The sequence below is a fragment of the Coptis chinensis genome, chromosome 8 (genome assembly GCF_015680905.1).
Source record: "Coptis chinensis isolate HL-2020 chromosome 8, ASM1568090v1, whole genome shotgun sequence".
Classification (NCBI taxonomy): Eukaryota; Viridiplantae; Streptophyta; class Magnoliopsida; order Ranunculales; family Ranunculaceae; genus Coptis; species Coptis chinensis.
Window position 1 is genome coordinate 82,614,383 of NC_141463.1, and position 18,518 is coordinate 82,632,900.

General features: G+C 37.6%; 2 protein-coding genes across 8 annotated transcripts; one reads left to right on the plus strand and one right to left on the minus strand.

Moving 5' to 3' along the window:
- The first annotated feature begins 1,867 nt into the window (after positions 1 to 1,867).
- LOC147483528 (uncharacterized) lies at positions 1,868 to 6,079 on the plus strand. Of its 5 annotated transcripts, none has more exons than XM_086581621.1 (10): positions 1,868 to 2,085; positions 2,176 to 2,364; positions 2,725 to 2,804; positions 3,161 to 3,214; positions 4,114 to 4,365; positions 4,451 to 4,513; positions 4,887 to 4,955; positions 5,051 to 5,096; positions 5,647 to 5,704; positions 5,819 to 6,079. In XM_086581621.1, the coding sequence occupies exons 1-10, from the start codon at positions 2,052 to 2,054 to the stop codon at positions 5,823 to 5,825; spliced, it is 852 nt and encodes a 283-aa protein (XP_086437747.1). In that variant the 5' UTR covers positions 1,868 to 2,051; the 3' UTR covers positions 5,826 to 6,079. The 5 variants fall into 5 exon arrangements, with proteins under 5 accessions (XP_086437747.1, XP_086437748.1, XP_086437751.1 ...); XM_086581622.1 differs by having other exon boundaries at positions 1,872 to 2,085; positions 5,650 to 5,704; XM_086581625.1 differs by lacking the exon at positions 4,887 to 4,955 and having other exon boundaries at positions 1,894 to 2,085.
- A 1,112-nt stretch (positions 6,080 to 7,191) lies between these two features.
- Positions 7,192 to 17,448, minus strand: LOC147483529 (uncharacterized). 3 transcript variants are annotated; one of them, XM_086581620.1, is made up of 11 exons: positions 17,320 to 17,448; positions 16,568 to 16,793; positions 14,218 to 14,399; positions 13,530 to 14,132; positions 12,426 to 12,503; positions 11,600 to 11,930; positions 11,307 to 11,506; positions 9,253 to 9,329; positions 8,306 to 8,407; positions 7,809 to 7,995; positions 7,192 to 7,716 (listed from the first exon to the last, which is right to left on the minus strand). In XM_086581620.1, exons 2-11 carry the CDS (start codon positions 16,677 to 16,679, stop codon positions 7,627 to 7,629), a joined length of 1,962 nt encoding a protein of 653 aa, XP_086437746.1. In that variant the 5' UTR covers positions 16,680 to 16,793; positions 17,320 to 17,448; the 3' UTR covers positions 7,192 to 7,626. The 3 variants fall into 3 exon arrangements, with proteins under 3 accessions (XP_086437746.1, XP_086437744.1, XP_086437745.1); XM_086581618.1 differs by having other exon boundaries at positions 13,530 to 14,144; XM_086581619.1 differs by lacking the exon at positions 17,320 to 17,448 and having other exon boundaries at positions 13,530 to 14,144; positions 16,568 to 16,812.
- Positions 17,449 to 18,518: the final 1,070 nt, after the last annotated feature.

Below are 18,518 nucleotides of genomic sequence, written 5' to 3' on the forward strand. Positions count from 1 at the left end.
TGGCTATCACCTTGTTGATATTTGGTTTGAAGTATGGTGTTGTATATATTTTCTTCATGATTTGACTTGGCATCCTGAAAAGTTAGATAATTCCCTCTTTGTGTATGAGGGTTTGCTGGCGTTGGATCTCTTGTTGTTGTTGTTGCTTGAATATTGTTTGCTTTCCTTGGGGTCTGACTCGTTGCTAACTGCGAGGACCTCTTTGCCTTTGCGCTTGGCCATCCATTCTCCGTACTTGATGTATTTGTCGACCCTGTGATACAGGTCTGCTGAGGTGTCTGGTTTGTTGCACATGAGGGACCCTGCTAAGTCGGAGTCATCCAAGAGGGCGTTTGTGAACGCAGAAATTGCAAAACCGTCACTGAGTCCTGATTCCAGCTGAGAGGAGGTCCTTCTTAAAATGTCCTAGGAAGGCTTGGATCGTTTCGCCATGAGCTTGCTTGAGCTAAAACAAGGGAGTCCGGTCGGTAGCTTCTTTTTCATTGTGGATGAACTCTCGCTACTTAACGCCTCGCCAGAAGGCATTGAAGTTGTTGATCGAATCTGGAGGGAGTGTGTAAAACTAGTCTATTGCTCCGTCCTTTAAACTGGTTGGAAAAAGTTTGCACTTCAGGTAGTCGTAGTCAAGATGGCTGTAGAGTGCTAGGATTTGGCTGAAGCGAGCTACGTGCTTGCATGGGCAAGAGGTACCGTCGTACAACGGGAACTTTGGTTGGATGAACTCTGAAGGAGGTTGTTTGTCTCTGATATCTTGGATGAATGGTGATGCCTTGTACGTTTATAGCATCTTCTGAGCAATCTGGATCACGCTGGCTCTTTTGTTTGACTTTTCCAATTTTTGCGCGAAGTCTTCTAAACACTGATTGGTGGTGTTGGTTAGGGCTGCAACAGTGTTGTGCTCCTCGGCTTCTGTGGTGCCATTGTTGGCGTTGGAGTTGGCATGCTCTCGCATTGTCTGGTTTTCTTGTTGCAAAGTGATGAAAGCTTCTTGGAGTTCATCTGGTCTGCCAATGCTTGTAGGTTGGGCTCCATTGTGGTTTTTCTTACCAGCTTCGTGGGCTTGAGAAAAGAGTGGTTGTTCTTTTCTTAGGAAACAAACCGGCAAATGGCGCCAATATAGATGTTGGTTATTTTGGGACTACGACTTGATGATTTGTTAGATAGAAAATGGCTGCACTCTTCTTGAGATAAGAGTTGCCTACGTATCAAGTTTCTCGGGATAAACTTGAATTAAGTCTTACGTAGTTCATCTCTCTCTATTTATAGATATGTGCTTGAACCGTTATGGATTGCAAATCCACCTTGTGTGCTATCTTGGTGATTCGTCATTAATGTGTTGTTACAAAATTAATGTTTCCTTGAATGTGGTATTGATTGAGCTCTAAGATTGTATTAGTTGATATCTTTCCATGAATGGCTATAACTGCTGCTAACGATCTGGGTGCTGGGTCGTTGGTACGATCTAATATTATGGGACGAGCTGAAGTAAGACGTCCTGCCATGTGGACACGTGCTCTCTACTGTAGAACGGAGGGTACTTACAACATCTTTCAAATTTTCTATTATTGTAAAAAATAAAGTTGAGAATCTCTATTTTAGAGAGAATAACAAAATTAGTTTCTCTTTTATTTCATTAGAATTCAAAAAAAATTAGAGAAGTTTGACCAACCCAATATAATCTAACCCAGTTCGAATTGGTCTGTTAGGACTTGGGTTGAAAATTGAAAGACCGACCATATTTGAACCGAGCTCGGTTGAAACATTTGAAACTCGGATTGAGCTCAGTTATACACTTATACCTCAACCCAACCCGACCCAACCCAGCCCAGCCCTACTTCCAACACACACTCATTGTTGGCATTGAAGTATGCACATTGTGAGGGGTCAAGTGGCTAAAATAAGAGAGGTAAGCTGGACAGGTGGAGAAACTTAGGAGAATGGCGGACATTTCAAAGACAAACATTATTAAACCAAACTCTTGTCTACTTATTAACTGCTCCTCCTACACTCCCTTCATCTCTTCTATATTCTCTTCGCTGTAACTTGTTCGCATGGATTCCGTCCCACTTCTCCGTTCTTTTCACTGTAACTCTCTCTCTCTCTCTTAAACAACTTTCTTATTTCGCACAGGGAGATCTAAATTGAGGATTCATACTTTGTTATTTCTGATGCCAGGTTCTCTAGGTACAGTTACACATGTGCAAGCTATGCTTGAAAAGCCGGGTTTAATCCCTATGTGTAATGCCACCTCAAATAAGTCTCCACTAGCTGGAAGGCTTTCCTTTTCTCCAGTAACCAGAAAAGGGACTCTTTTACCATGTTTTAAGACTGCAGAAACAACAACAGTAGCAGCTACTCCTGATGGTATGTGCATATCCACTTGTTTTACACCAACTACTTCTAGGACCTTTTTATTAACAAATTGCTGACCAATAGGAATTTCAAGCTTTACTGGGACGTTGTTGCTCCTTGTCTATAATTGCATATAGTTGCTATAATTATATTTTCACACGATATAATGGAGAAATGATCAGATATTTGTTTACACATGGTAGAACCAAGATAACTCTCTTGGATCAAGTGGAGAAAAGATGAAAGATCCATATAAGATTCTATTAAATCGACAAAATTTCATAGAGGTGTAAGATAGATTACATTGTATGACTTGTTTATGCCACAATAATTTCTGTTTGCCATTCTAAAACATTGTGATCATGAGTGCAGTAGCTGCTTTGGATAGCAATTCAAATGGGCCAGTGGCAAAGAAAAGTGTAAATGGTGCAATTTTCCCTAAGGGATTTGAGGTGAGTGTACATTAATGCAAGAAATTCTTGTAGCTCTTTTCTTGTGAGAAGGCACTAAGGTGGCTTGTGCAGTATTTTGATAGATGGATCTTTTGCTTAATATAACATTGACTAAGTTGGGACCAGCCACTGAATGAGATGCATTTTACTTCTAAACTTTGAGAATTCATATGTTCTCGTTCTAACTATTCACATCCACTTTGTCTTGATGCATTTCTACTTACATAGGACAGCATTTCAGCTTCTAAATTAGCACACACTCACATTCAAAGTATATTTCTCAAATTGTACGTTTTCCATTTTGATTTGCAAAACAATTAATTTAATGGATTCACTTAATTGTATGCATATTACAGGAATTAGTCCTTGAGGTTTGTGATGAGACAGATGTGGCAGAACTAAAGCTGAAGGTTAGATTTTGTTTCTCCTCTTTTTCCGTGGATTCATCTTATTGAGTTTTTATTATGTTATTCATAATACTTGTATTTAGTAATCGATTAGAGAAGGCTGCAATTTTTGTGCATAATGCTTTTGTGAAAATGTACTAACAATCCATTTCAACAAAGGGTCTGTTAACATTTGGTTATTTAGAACAAATTATGTTTGCTTGAATCTCTTGCTTGCGGCGTATGGTGTCAACTACCACGTAATATTTATATGATTATTGATCTGATGAGGCAACATTGCCTACTGTAAAAGGGTAAAACTTGTTTACTCTTATTACATAGAAAACAACGTGAATTATGAGAAATATTTGGCTGGGCCCCATTCAGTAGGGATGCCTACATATCAAGTTCTTCATGGATGAACTTGAATCAAGCTAAACGTAGTTCATAGAGATTGAGTTTGGAGGAGATTGTATCCATAGTAAAAGAGAATAGAAAAGAAGCCTAGAATTTTACTCCCCCTGTCCTTATAACCACTTTCTTCCTTTATAGATTCCTTTGGTGCTTCACTAATAGCTATTGAATGTGATGACATTTACTGCTCCATTGATGTGGTGACCTTTGGTGCTTCATGTATGAAACCATGGACAACTCATGCCTGTTGAGATGCGTAGTTTGTTATGATCCAGTAGTAGGTTGGTCATACGCTAATTGATCAATGACAACGACACGTGTCACGTACATATATTGGTGATCAATAAATGCCCTGTACACTTACACTAGTCATTTCCCCTTCATTAATTCAATTATTGTTTTAATTTTCCTTCATTCTTTTATGTTTACTTTTATTATTTATTTTTGTCTAGGAAAACAATGTAGACTTCTTTGTTTTGAGTTTAAAGTTATCTGAAATTATTGAACAGATCGGAGACTTTGAGATGAATCTGAAACGTAATATTGGAGCAACAAGTACTTCAATACCTGTTATTTCATCTTCAGAGCCAACAGCAGTTCCAAGTAAGCCAGTAGCCGAATCAGCTCCCACATCATCACCACCCTCACCACCAAAAGAGACCATCAGTCCATTTAAATATGTCTCTCCAGAGAAGTCATCAAAGTTAGCATCCTTAGAAGCTTCTGGATCAAATGGATATGTTCTAGTCTCATCACCAACAGTATGCATTGTTCCCCCAAATACTTATCGTATTTTAAATCATTCTGAACCATCATCTCATACCCCCACCCCTTTCTTATTGCTAGGTTGGGTCCATTCGAACAGGAAGAACGGTGAAAGGAAAGAAGCAACCTCCCGTATGTAAAGTGGTGAGATATAAGCTTCCTTTAATACTTTATCCTTAACACTTGATTAGTTACTGGCCTACCAGGCGTGGTCTCTTAGAGCAAGCTCCTTTTGTTGCTGAAGTCAACAGGATATTTAGCTGTTACATTAATATTAAGTTTGAATAATTAGTAGTGCCGGTAGACTGTGAGGATAGTTAACCAAATCTAGTGGATAGCTTTTCTTGTGGTACAGATGGAATATCATTCACTTAATTCTTCTTAAAAATCTAAGGTTCATTAGAGAATCACCTAGAACTCACAGCCCCTCCTTTTACGGTCTGATGCTGACTGTGGCAGAGTAAATAAATTACACTTAAATATTGTGAATTTCAAACCCACAATTCCACATGCACAGGGTGATGTCATTAAAGAAGGGCAGATAATTGGCTATTTGGATCAGTTCGGCACCGAACTTCCTGTGAAGGTGATATTCCAATATTCCTCATCCTCAAGTGTAGCAGCTCTTCTTTGAATTGTGCAATTTCTTACACCTATTTCTTCTTGACATTTATCATGCAGTCGGATGTTGCTGGAGAAGTCCTAAAGCTGCTGTTCAGTGATGGGGGTAAGTTAACTTGTCAGCCTACTACTATATATTTTAGAATCTTCTTCTATACAATTAATGGAGGAGAAACCTAGCTAAAATCATAGCTAAAATGTAAACATGGGTTCACATGTAAAATTACAAGTGCCCGTTTGGCAAGTCCAACCAAGATAAACTCCAAAAATTCAAATAAGCAACCTCCTTGGATGAGTATGAACAGTCAGTTGACTAATTTTATGTTCGATTTAAAATATGCTTAGAACTGGTTAAAGGTTTGTACATATCCTTGTAACCATAATCAGATTGACTGGGGAGGACTCTTATATGGTTGTTATTTTCCTCCTACTTGTGTTCACGGTTTGTGAATCTGTGCATATTATAAGCCCGATGTCTCCTCAGGCCTGGACTATGCATTACCTTCCAATACATGTATTTTTAACTGCTTTTTGGATAGGTGCAAAACAAACCTAGTGTAGTTTTTGTCCCATATATCTGATTTATTTAACCACAAACTGAGCTGAAAATAAAGGAGCTTTTGTTCATCACCTTTAATTAATTACATTTTTTGCAGAAGCAATTGGCTATGGAGACCCTCTTCTTGCTGTCTTGCCATCATTTCATGGAATTAAGTGAGCTTCATATGCTGCTTAGATTACGTACATGTCATTAGTAGATATCGATGATGTTGGATATCCATAAGTTAATCTGATTCATGTTTTTTCTCGTATTACTTTATATTATAGGGACTAGGGATGGAGGTCTAAAGATGATAGTACCCTGATACTCAGACTCAGATACTCAACTACTGTTTGTGAGAATAATGGAACTGCGGCTTTTTACTTTTGTCTTTTCTTCTGTGTAGCATTTGAACCATATTGTTAAGTCTCTTTTATAGATAGCAGCGGGGGAAAACGTGCCATAAGATGTTTCTTTGCACTTGACATCGTAACTATTTGTTGGTTGGCATGTTTTCATTATAAAAGCTCGGCTTAGTCCTCCCAAAACTGTACGCAGTTCTGTCTGGTTCACCACGATAAGAGGTGAGGTGACAGGTGCTCCTGGTTTTACGCAAATTACATTTAGAGGAGCACAGACTTCTCAACTTAGCTAATTGGTTTCTTAGAACGTTTGATGATTTTGATGAGCTATTTCAATGAGGTTAATACCAACAGTCCTTATCTTACTATACAGGCATTTTTTACGAGAAGATTGTCTTTGTAATTAGAAACATGATACAAAACTGATTATTGCTTCTCTTACCACGATCAAACCTTTGAACCCGGGATTATGACACCTGACGAACGCTTGCCACAGCCATTTGAAACCTTATTTTTGGGACTAGCTGAAGGTTGTCAGCTAAGTTTGTTTCTCGGTCTCGGTCAGTCCATTATATTAACACATTATAATTTATTTATATCTAGGTGTCTAAACTGTAGAGTTTGTATGTTAAATTTATGCTCTGATTAGTATCTTATTAATCCAAATTGGTCTGTCTCGCTCCGTAAGGACTCCAGTAGTTCCCAAAAGGATTATAAACTAATTCAGAAAAAAATGGTCAGGACATCGAGGTCCAAATAGTTGCACTGCCTGCACAATAACAATTCACTCCTCATTCGAGTGACAGTTGGATACTTGGATTTAACCAAACAACTCCATTCAAATCCTAGATAACACATACCATCGACCAGTTCAATGGTTGTGGTGCAGTTTTCCCTCTGACCAGATTTTCCTAACTGACATTTTCATCGAATTACATCAAAAGAAACACTCTTATCTGATGCACGAGTCTAAGCGTCTAACCGAATCCATTACCCATACTCCACGTTCCTGTTCGTAACGCAATCCATATACTTAAATGCAAAATTTAACCATTCTGATATCTGTGGTCCCTTTATCGTAGTTGCTATTAGATTTCAATTAGACCTCATTGCTAGTAAGAGAATGGTAACTTGATAAAAGTATTCATGGGCTGCACAGCCGACAAAAGTGTTAATCCTCTGAACTGGTGCTACAAAAACATTCTCGACCATTCTATCTGTTGTGCCGTCATGATCAACAATGTGAATTGTCCCCCCACGCGAACAGGCAAAATAAGCAATAAAAGAACAAAAAATAATAACAACAAAATGTGATTTTGTATATAACCCCCAATTGTTTTGAAAAATTGCTGAGTCACTTAAAATGATTGTACACTTGTAGAAACAGATGCTGGCTAAGATATCAACAAATTCTACATGGGGGCAGGAACATGAGGTTAAAGAAATTGTAGAGAAGAAAAAGACGAGGATTAGTTGATGAACAGGCAAGATGTATCATAATATGTTTCTAAAGTGACAACCTCCATCTCGAGGTTAGTTCCTAGCCATGAATCAACCGTGCATTGATCTCAATTTGTGTGATACATTGTGTATTTCTGTAGCAGAGGAAATATCAACCATCATAATCAACAAAATTGATGGGCAATCACACATGTAACCGCAAACTGTAGCCTGTACCCTGTATCTGTTAGGTCTCCCTGTGCAATATTTATGCCCTTTCCATCAAAATGATCTCACATGACAACAGCAGAGAAGAAAGATCTCTTCCCAATGGCCATTGAATTATTTAACAACCAGCCAGTGTGTTCCTGGTAACGCTCAACCTGTTGTTTACGTAAGTTAATATGACTATATGAGATGAATCATAACGATGCTTGGAAGCTAGAGAATTCAAGAAGAAAAGGGTGTCACTTACAGTGTCAACAAATTTTGGCCCTGTTTGCACCCCTCCAATTGCATATATTGATTCACCAATCACAACAACTCCAGCATATCCCCTTGGTTCATTCATCGGAACACTATATGTCCATGAGCCAAAGCGAGGATCGAATACCTCAACGCTTGGAACGGTTCTAATTCCATCATAGCCCCCAATGGCATATCTGCGAAGAAAGTTGTCAACTATTGATGTCAGACTCCAGTCTATGTTACTAAAATTATTGCGCAACCAAGCATAGGAAAGTAAAAATGCAATGCATTTATATACAATATTGACAGACGCAATCATTGCCAAACTTCTGATACCTAAATTCCTATTAAAACCATCTAATCAGAGATGCACAATGTTGATTTACCATTAGAGATGGTCCCAAAAATCAACATTTCATCATTGTACACAGCTGTAAGATACAAGTACACAAGACAACATATAAATAAAATCAACCACGCAAATGTGTAACTTGATGAACTTACAGTTTTTCTTTAAAAGAGACCAGGGAATGGCCTCCCCTGCTTGTGTTCATACTAGGAATACACTGCCACGACATTGCCCGGGGATCAAACCTTTCAGCTGATCTGTGGCAGCACAAAAAAGAATTTGAGAAATCCAATATAGGAAATATTCATATATTTAAATGGTGACTTTATTAAATCAAGCTCAACACTGTATAGTGTATACAATTTCCTTTACCCAAAATGATTTTGCAACCCTTGTGTCAGCGAATAGTTCTTAAATCGGACCATCAACAGGATGAAAGTCATGAAACACAGTGATCCTTAATGTTTAATGTGGAAAGTGAAATCCAAAGCGGCTTAGCACGCCCTGATATATCTGGTAATAGTCATAAATTTCTGCGAATTCTGCTACTTGACTTTCAAAACAGGTGTTTAATGCATATATTATTCTCAGATATATTTTAGCCACATCTTTCATATGGTGAAGTCTCAAGGGACATGAAGAAGACGACTTCATTTCAGATATGCTCTAGCAGTAATAAGTTCACATGATCATGCACAATCCACCCATCCTTTTCAAAACCTTGTAGTCTTCCCAACCTAAAACCCCTTAAACACAGAGATCGGGCGGGGTGGAACCAGAATTTGACCAACTTGTTTATTTTTGGAGAGGTTTGCAGCTCAGAGCTCTATTGGATAAAATGCCGCCTAGATATAGTAAATAGTGCATCTCATTTACAAATTCTTAAATAAAAAACATTAATATACTGTGAAGTGTTGCTCAAAGTGATAAATCAGTCTATTAGTCGGTATGAGCCGCAACCCTCTTATGACGTCCCAAGCAAGATGAAATGTACTTAAGGAATCTAGTTCAACTACTAATGCCCCAAAACGCCAAAATTTAATTAAATTTGGATTTGACTAGCAGAAATGAGTATAAATAAGAAAAGAGAAATTTAGCATACTTCAAATAGCTCCTGCCATCGTATCCGCCAACAGCATAGACTGCACCATTCAATACTGCTGAAGCAGGAGCAAACCGCTGGAAGAAGAAAATATGAAAAATAAAAAGCTTCAGTTTCTATTAAAAGAACACTACCTACAGAAGGTGACATAAGAATCTCCAAATAACCACTGGTGACCAATAAACTTTGAGGTGCTTTAACAAACCAATCAAAAAAATTGTGTACGACGAGGTGATCCACAATACAAGAGAAAAACAGGGTCAAAGAAAAATGAAGAGCCACGAGTGCAAGCTTAAACCCAAAATGCTTAACAGAATCCATAAGATCCTACATGGGGACAAGATGCTTAGAGGGATCCAAAAGCACGTCACACAACTTCTTTTCTACTAGATACTAAAACGGTAAGAAAATGTTTTCCGACAGTGAATGAGTAGTTCTAAAAGCCTAACCTATAATTCAAATCAAATGCATGAAACTGAGATGCAAGCACAAGGTATAATAATGTTAGTGGCAACACATTTGGCGTGCAAGGTTAATGTTACCAGAGTCATGTAACGATGGGTTTAATTTGAAGGAGAGAAAGTTGAACATGAGATTTGTGTGATCGGATTTTCCCCATCCTGATCAATGGTCAAAAGATGGGTTTTTCTTAAGCATCTCTAGAGGCCTTAGACATGAGCTGTTGACGTGTCTACCTTGTTGATGTAGATTTAAACAGCGGAAGCAGCGATTACTCAGTTCTACACGTATTAAATAGCACCCTAGTTCTTAGAAAACCATAAAAGTCTTTCTTTTAATCTTCATTCGTCAACACAGAATCAACAACTATTACAAAATACCGTTTTATAGAGTTGGGTATCTTGCTACACCACCAAAACAGAAACTTCTAACTTGACCCCAACGCTAATTGTACTCGCACTTTGCCACACTTTATTAAACATTAAAATAAAAATGAGAAATAAACATCAAACCCATAGATGCACCGCCATTATTCTCCTCTGTTAAGAAAAATTCAACCTCAAATTTAAGGCAATAAATGTCTACAATAGTAGAACATGGCACTGACCCGTGGTTGCAAAGAACTCGACTATGACTTTTGCCTTTGTAGCAGCTTCCTGGACTGAAAATTAATAATCTAAAGCATTTGCCTCTCCAACAAAAATTACCACAAGACTTAAAATATGAATCCAAGTTTTCAGAATTCTCATGTGTGTAAGCAGCAAAAAGTAACTTCCAAGATCACCAACATATCTCTCCTGAAAATTATCACCAATTTTCAGGCATCACTTGTACTCAGGAGTAAGGTCTTCCTCTAGGGGCTGATTATATGTCAAAGCCATTGCTAGATACATTGCTATAGGGGTTTGGTAAAAAAAACAAGGGGATGCCTTCGGGAGGGATTTGAAAAGTCGGTTTGGAGATTCCAGTCAGGTGATCGAGTATGACTATTCTAAATTTCTAATACCTTTAAGTTGTGGTGTCTGAAAGGGTATCCATCAGGGTATTGACTCAGAAGGCTTTTCAGCACGATACACTATTTAGTGATGCACCTGCATGCAAATAAAGATATGATTGCGACAAGGAAGAATCGTGAACTAATGGATTGTGAGCCATTAGTTCACCCCAGTTGTTGTGGCCAACAACGGGACTTTGAGCTCACCATCATGACAAAGGGAACAATAAGTTCTCCCGTGTAATCTCCCTGCAAATTAACAATCTATCCACGAAGGGAAACTCTTCTCTCTCACAGACAAATTTCAACAATTAATCACCAATTTGGCCAAAGGCCTGCAAGTTCACTATAATTTTAGACAATTTGGAAAATTAAAACCTAAAACAATAGTATTTATAAATAAATCAGAAACATAGACCCTAAAAAAACCTAGACTTGGTAACCTTGAAATAGCAATTAAGCCGCAGCGTAGTTTACAGAATCATACTCACAAAAAGTATGTTGATTTTGGTAAGTTAATGGTATTATGCCAGTAATAGTATGAAAATTCCTGTACTTTTTCTGTTACTAGAAAGTGCACCAAAACATTGAATGGTATTACCTTTTCTAGCATTGACTGGATAGGAACCCACTGCGGATGAAAAGGGTCAAACATTTCTACATCTGATAGACAATTACTTCTATTTCCACCACCAATCACAAATAGTTTGCCATGTAAAGTAGCTCCTGCTAAATTTCCTTTTTCAACATTCAGCGGAGGACATGGGGTCCATTCATTTCTTGATAGACTGTACGATTCAACTTCAGAGAAGAAAAAAGAAGAAATGTCAATTCCTTGTGAAGACCAGAGTTTTTATATCCACCGAGTAAATAGAGATATCTAATAACTAATACCTGTATCATACCACATATCACCATTTCCACCACCAAAAATGAATATGTGACCATTTAACACGGCTGCCGCGGCATGTGAACGGAGAGTGATCATTGGTCGAAGAGAACTTACAGTATCATGAGATGGCGAATAGCAATCTAAAGCAGATAACCATGTATTGCCATCATATCCTCCTAATAAAAATATTCGTTCATCACCACCGCTTAAATGAAGCTCATCAAATGAGTTTGCTATTGTTCCAGTAACACACGTGGATGTGGATATCTCCAACTGTGACTCTAACAGCTTCAGACGCCCTTTTACATGACAGAGTTCCAATTCTGATTCAGCCTGACATGCCAACTAGTAAATTAATTCCAAGAATAAGTACGACAACGGAGGCAAGAACAGGTTGGGACATTAAAACATCCAAGCCCAACTCGTGTCAGGACGTATTTAAACTTATTATTTAGAGATGAAGATCTGCTGTCCAGATGGTTGATATACATATTGGTAGTCCAGGAACTAGGAAGTTATATTTTCATCTCGCAGACCAGTGTGAAACATTTATCAATATTGTACAATATATATCGCTAAGTCAGCTGTCTCCCCATGTCGAGGTGCTGTCGTAAACCAACGATCATATTTCACACGAGTCTAGCTAACATGTTTGCATGTTGTTTTATGTAATGCTTCGCATCAGAAGCAGACAGCCTATTTCATATTAGTTGGCAATACGTACTGAAGCTGCAAGGGCTTCAACAAATCTAAAGATTGTAGTAACCTTGGTTACTAATTGAAAAACTTAAAGTATCTGGGATGTACATAACATGAAAATATATGTACCATTTTCTTCTCCAGCACAGTCGTCTTTTGAATTTGTTCCTGTGATAAATCTTTCAACCCTTCTATTCCTTGCTCCAACTGCATAAAGATATTAACAGATATTTTTATGACCACAAGAAAAAGGTAGTTAGCACAAGATGCACTGCATTCTAAGAGGCTCAGATCTCCTAAGAGTACGATTAAAGATAAATAAGATAGTACTGTTCAAAGCTAAAAGTTTTAAATTATGAGTCATAGATCCAGAATTTATAACATGTAGCCATGAAATGCAACCCTATGGAAGGAAATATAAATTAAATAGTTATGTGGATGTACGTAACAATGACTAAAGGAATTTCCATAGATGGAAGCAACCAGAAATACAAAGATTGAGCAACACCGAAACACAATGGCTTCTAGCTAAAGTACAACTGGTCTAGCTCACTTTTTCCTAGTTGCTGGAAATCATGCTTGTGAGTTGTGATGGTGAAGTTTGTATGCTCTAGCCTAAGTAGAGAGTTAGTGAAGGCATCATCGTTTGGCATTATGCTTAAAACCCATGTAACATGAACACACCATATTTCAAAAATAATCCGTGTTGGATATGTATCCACATGTCCGTGTCGGACACATTGTATGTTGATAAACCTCAATTTTTTATATTCACCGTGTCTGACACTTCATATCCATATCCAACACACCTATCCGTGTCAATGTAAGTTAGCTTAAAACGAATTAGTTCCCCAGTTTCTTAGGTAGTTCTAGTTTCAACTTGTACTATTTTTCTTTTTCTGAACACGTGAGGAGATCATAGTAACTAAGTTTCACCCTCCCTTTTCTCTTATTTATCTCAGGATCTTTCTTGTTCTATACATACACTGATACACATATATTCAGCGAAATCACTGAGACCTGCACCTTAGTGCATCTCACTATGAATATGTTGTTTGAGGCTACTAAAGCAATTGAATGATCCTCAAGCGTGCATCTTCATGTACCTTGAGTCCTTGACTACAATTCAAAAAAACAAACAAACAAACAAACAAAAAACAAACAAACAAACAAACAAAAAACATAATAAGAAAGTTGCCCGAGTGCTTAAAGGAGCACTATGATATGAATCACCTGAGCTATGACTAAATGTAGATCAGATGTTGGGGGTTCTTCACACTTATTTGCTGCACTTGATTGTATTTCTGGAGCACCTTTATCCTCTGCATTCTCAGCATTCATTGTACAAGGGACAGGAATATCTGCAACATGATCTGTACCAGAAGAATTTCCATGTTGACATTCACTAGCCAACTTTTTCAGCTTTAGATATATAATCTGCTCTTCATTTTCCACTTCTTCCTTATCCAAATGGATCTCAGATACTTGGTTTTGTTCAGAAAGAGGAGTATCAAGTTTCAGAGCTACTTTTGGAACCCATTTTGCAACCCCACTAAGTGCTGGAGAAGGTGAAACCCCAGTAAGTACTGGAGAAGGTGAAACCCCAGTAAGTACTGGAGAAGGTGCAATCACATTAAGTACTGGAGAAGGTGCAATCCCACTAAGTACTGGAGAAGGTGCAACCCAACCAAGTGCTGGAGAAGGTGCAAACAATGAGATCAGAGCACTGGCCTGGTAGCGGTCAAGTTCAAAGCAAAACCGGATAGACGTAAAATAATTATCAGCAATAATAGGCTTGAACTGCTTTTCCAACAAAGGTTCGCATTTGATCCTTGTCTGTACGCGGACCTTAGTGAAATAAACAGCATGGATTAGACATCACCCTCCAGTAATGCCAAATAATGGGGTTCTAAATTGTTACCTGTGCAGGATATTTGGTTCTCTCAGAATCATTTGAGCTCCAACCATATGGATTTATATTCAATTTTCCATGGCTTTCTGCCTCAAAGATTCCATATAACTTTCTCTCTGTATAATTGAACAGGAATAGAGGTAAACCAGGTTCAATATTCTGTACGTACGACATATGCTGTCCTGGTAAACCTGTCAAACATTCTTGAATGTGTTAGCCAAAAATCTTTAAGAAATAAATAAAAGAAAATTACAACTTCCACAAGATCCTTCCATTCCCCTCTTGGGAAAAGGGAAGAAAGAAGGAAAACAGCGTAAAGCTTGTCCCCATTCTAATTCTATATACACGACTAACAATGATATCTAATTTCGTTGTCAATGTGCATATTAATTCTGTCATGAAGCAAGTAAAGCCAGTCCTCCAGACGAATGTAACATCTGATTGCAAAGCTTAAGCCTCAATCAGTTTATAAAGCTTATACTTCTTTATTTCCTGATGAGTGGAGTGTGAAAACTTGAAAAAAAAGTGGTAAGACATTAAAAAAATGTAAGACTTGCTCCTCGACTCTTGCAAGCACTTCTGATAAAGATTAATTTCACCATTATCATCCTCTCCCTCTTAAAAAATCAGTTGTACATGTCAAGGCAACTCTAGTGATTGAGGCTAGCAAAGGTGACCAACAGCGCCTTGCCGTAAGTTCCGCATATATGCAATATAAGGTGCAAGGACAGCAAACACTAGCTCACTTCAGTCAATATGCTATATGGGCCATTTTCACAGCTTCGCTAAACTTTTCTAACCCTATCCCTTCCTTATACGAATTCCTAAGGACTCGTAAGAAATCCCTTTCGGAAGTTAAAGCTCATCCTTTGAACCAAAAACATCTGCAACACCTTATCTTAATCGTACAATAGAACTTATCCTAAAAGTAATTCCATAACCCTTAAAATTCCTTCCCTAGATGCAAGAAGGAAATGATCCCAAGACCTTTGGGCCAAACCTTCAATCCTTCACCAACAACATAAATTATGCTTTCCTTCTCTGTAGCCTCTATGTGGACATTAGGCCTGGAGCCCAGAAGGAAGATTAAGCCATACTACTTTAAATCAAATCCGATTAAGGCAAGAGTAAGTGATGTTTCCAGAACTTTATTCTCTTGGATTCTATTTTTTTTCTCCATGTCTTTGACTTTGTTTCTTTCTTCATTTTGTTGGTATATACCAACATAAGTTTTCTTTTTTCCTTGCAGAATCAACAAAAGTCCTACCACTTTGAATGCGTAATCTCAAAATCCGCAGCTTAAAAGTTAAAACACACACAAAAACAGCAGACGCTTTTAACGCTCTCCACCTGAGCACTTGTAAGGACCATTCAGATCTCCTCCCAAGCCTGGCTAACTTGCTTGAGAGCACCTTCAGTCCTTCACTACTGTTTCAGACTAAAGATCAACATCCTAACCCTTGGTTTTAGGCATTGATACCCATCTTTAATGTTTGGCATATGTGTAGCAGGTGGTGGTGTCACTGCTGCACCACCTCTATACTTATGACAACTCCCATTAGGGAACCACTGTTATACAACAAGGAAGTCAACTGTTCCCTATCAGAAGCAATGAGATGTGTTGCTACTCAAACCCCCACCCCACTGCCTCAAGGGTTAACTATACACACACACACACACACACACAAGAATGCAGAGAGAGAGAGAGAGATGTTGGATGATAAAACATGAAGTTCAGTTTAGAAAAATATTATTGTTCCAAACATACCGACAATAACATTAACAAAAATAGCAATAAGAAATATCTTCTATATGCTCCAGAGAAGTAATCAAAAGGAAGCAGAAAAATAAGATTTTCTACCAAACCAGTGCAAATTCAAATCAGTGATTACGAAAATGCACTGAGAGGAAACTAGTGACTACTATAAAATATCAAAACTACCAAAAGAGAGGACAAATGTCTATCAAAACTACCAAGAAGCAAAAGAAGGAGGAACTATTATTTCATTCCAATTTTTTTTATTGGTAAACTAGCAAATACCATCAAAATTCAGAACAATCAAAATAGAGTATAATGTCTGTCAAACCCTATGAAGATGCAAAAGAACAAACGAAAAGAAGAACAAAAGAGATACTCGTGAACATGACAAGGCTTCACAAGCACAACCACAATTGAGGTGCAAAGTGTTTAATTGGAATCGACTAGCAAATGACAGATAAACTGAAAATTGTTGCAGCATATAAGAACTAGCTATTAGTTACAAGAAAAAGGTGGTTCTCTATGTTCCAATGATTAGTGATAGTAACAATGCAAACTACAAAGTTAAGTGACTTGCTGCACAAATAGAAAGTGACTAACCGAAAAGCTGGCTAACAAGGCATTCCCTCATAGTGCTTTGCGTGCAGCCAAAAATCACCCCACCAAGATCAGTTTTACTCAAATTTCGCACGGAAAAACTGCTGCTCACCATAGTAAAACTACTGATTCTTTCAGAAAGCGTTAATTTGTGTTCCCTCCTCTCTCTTTTTCAGTCACTTGGAAATCAATATGAAACATCGGTTGAGTAATACAAAAAGTTGTGTACCTGAAAAGTGAATTCCTATAATAAAACCAGTATTTATACAAAGTAATATTCACTGTTTAGAGTCTCCACATTTCAAGCAAGGCACACAAATCGTAAGACAAGGCCAGATATATCTAAATTATATTACCAGAGTGTGCATATACCATGTAATATCTTCTAAGGGTCCCTCATTTTAAGTGATCTTGGTATAATAGTCACTCATTTCCCCACCAAGTTTAAAAATTGCTCCATCAATTATAATCTTTTTTTCATGCATGTTATATCACCAAGAAGCCAAAAGCATGCCTAGTTGATAAACTTACATTGAATACAATATATATATATATAAGGATATAGGGGCAACAAGCATATAAAAAAAAATCAAGAAAACCAAGACTTAATAACTACAGTACATGTGTGCATTATTTATTTCCCCATACTCAAAATGGGAAATGGGGTTTCTACAATTGGAACAAAACAAGACATGGATATATGAAATGTTGAAATGAAATTGAACGCGAGAGAGAGAAATGAGAGTGAGACTAACTTGAAGAAGAAAAATGGAGCGGTTTAAGAGAAGGGTTTAACTTTTGTTTGAAGAAATACTAATAATAATAATGAGGTAATCAATCAAACTGTCCCAATTTTATAGCGTTGTATTCCTGCAACGCTGTCTGAATTCTGTTTGGTGAATGGGCCGGGTTTTGTTTTGAAGGCCTTTTTCTTTGTCTAGTAGGATTGGGTTTAGGGCAGGGATGTCCATCTTGCCCGAAACCCGAACAAAATACCCTCACCTAACCCTATCCAAACCCGACAAAACCCGAACCCAAACCCAACAAAACCAAAATACATAGGGTAGGGTTTGGTCACAATCTCTAAACCCGGACCGACCCGATAATTTAGCCCTAAACACTTTAAAAGTGCTAAAAAACCCGAAACCGAACCTGAATCGAAATCAAAGGTACCCAAATCCGGTTTCAATTGCATACTACTAATCTCATATAAAAGAATGAGTTAGATAAATATTTGGATTATGATATCATTCATGTTTACAATTATGTGTTATTTAATATATTGGATTATAAAAAAAATTATGTCGAGATTTCCAATTTTTTCAGTAATTGCACGTGATCATGTGTCTATAGTTCATTTTGAGTCCATCTATTTTTAAATCATATCAAATAATTATGTCCGAGTATAAGTGATAATTACTTCTAAGTTCATTAGAAATTTTTATTTTGTTTGAAGGATTAGTGGATAGCCGAAAAAAGAATAAAATGTAGATATATATTTCAAATAAAGTTTCTTATTGTCTTCTTTCTTCATTTATACCGGGCTTTATCCTACCCAAAATCCGAACCCGAGCTCAATGGGTACCCAAAATATAGGGTTAGGATAGGGTTTGGTCATACTTCTTAACAAAATATCCGACTTCGAACCCGCCCCCTGAAAACCGTTCTGGGTTCGGGTAACTCGATACCTTTCAAAACCCGAAAAGTCGGGTTCGGGCCAGGTTGGGTACCCGTTTGGACATCTCTAGGTTTGGGTCGGATATGGCTATATCCGAATCCGAATCCAAATAGTTTTACAATATCTGAACTCGAACCCAAACCCGAATAAAACCAAAATTTAATATCCGAACCCGACCGACCCGATCGGATAACACTAAAAATTCAAAAAAAAAAAAAAAAAATAATTATATTCGAACCCGAATAAATAAACATATATGAAAATACACCCAAATCC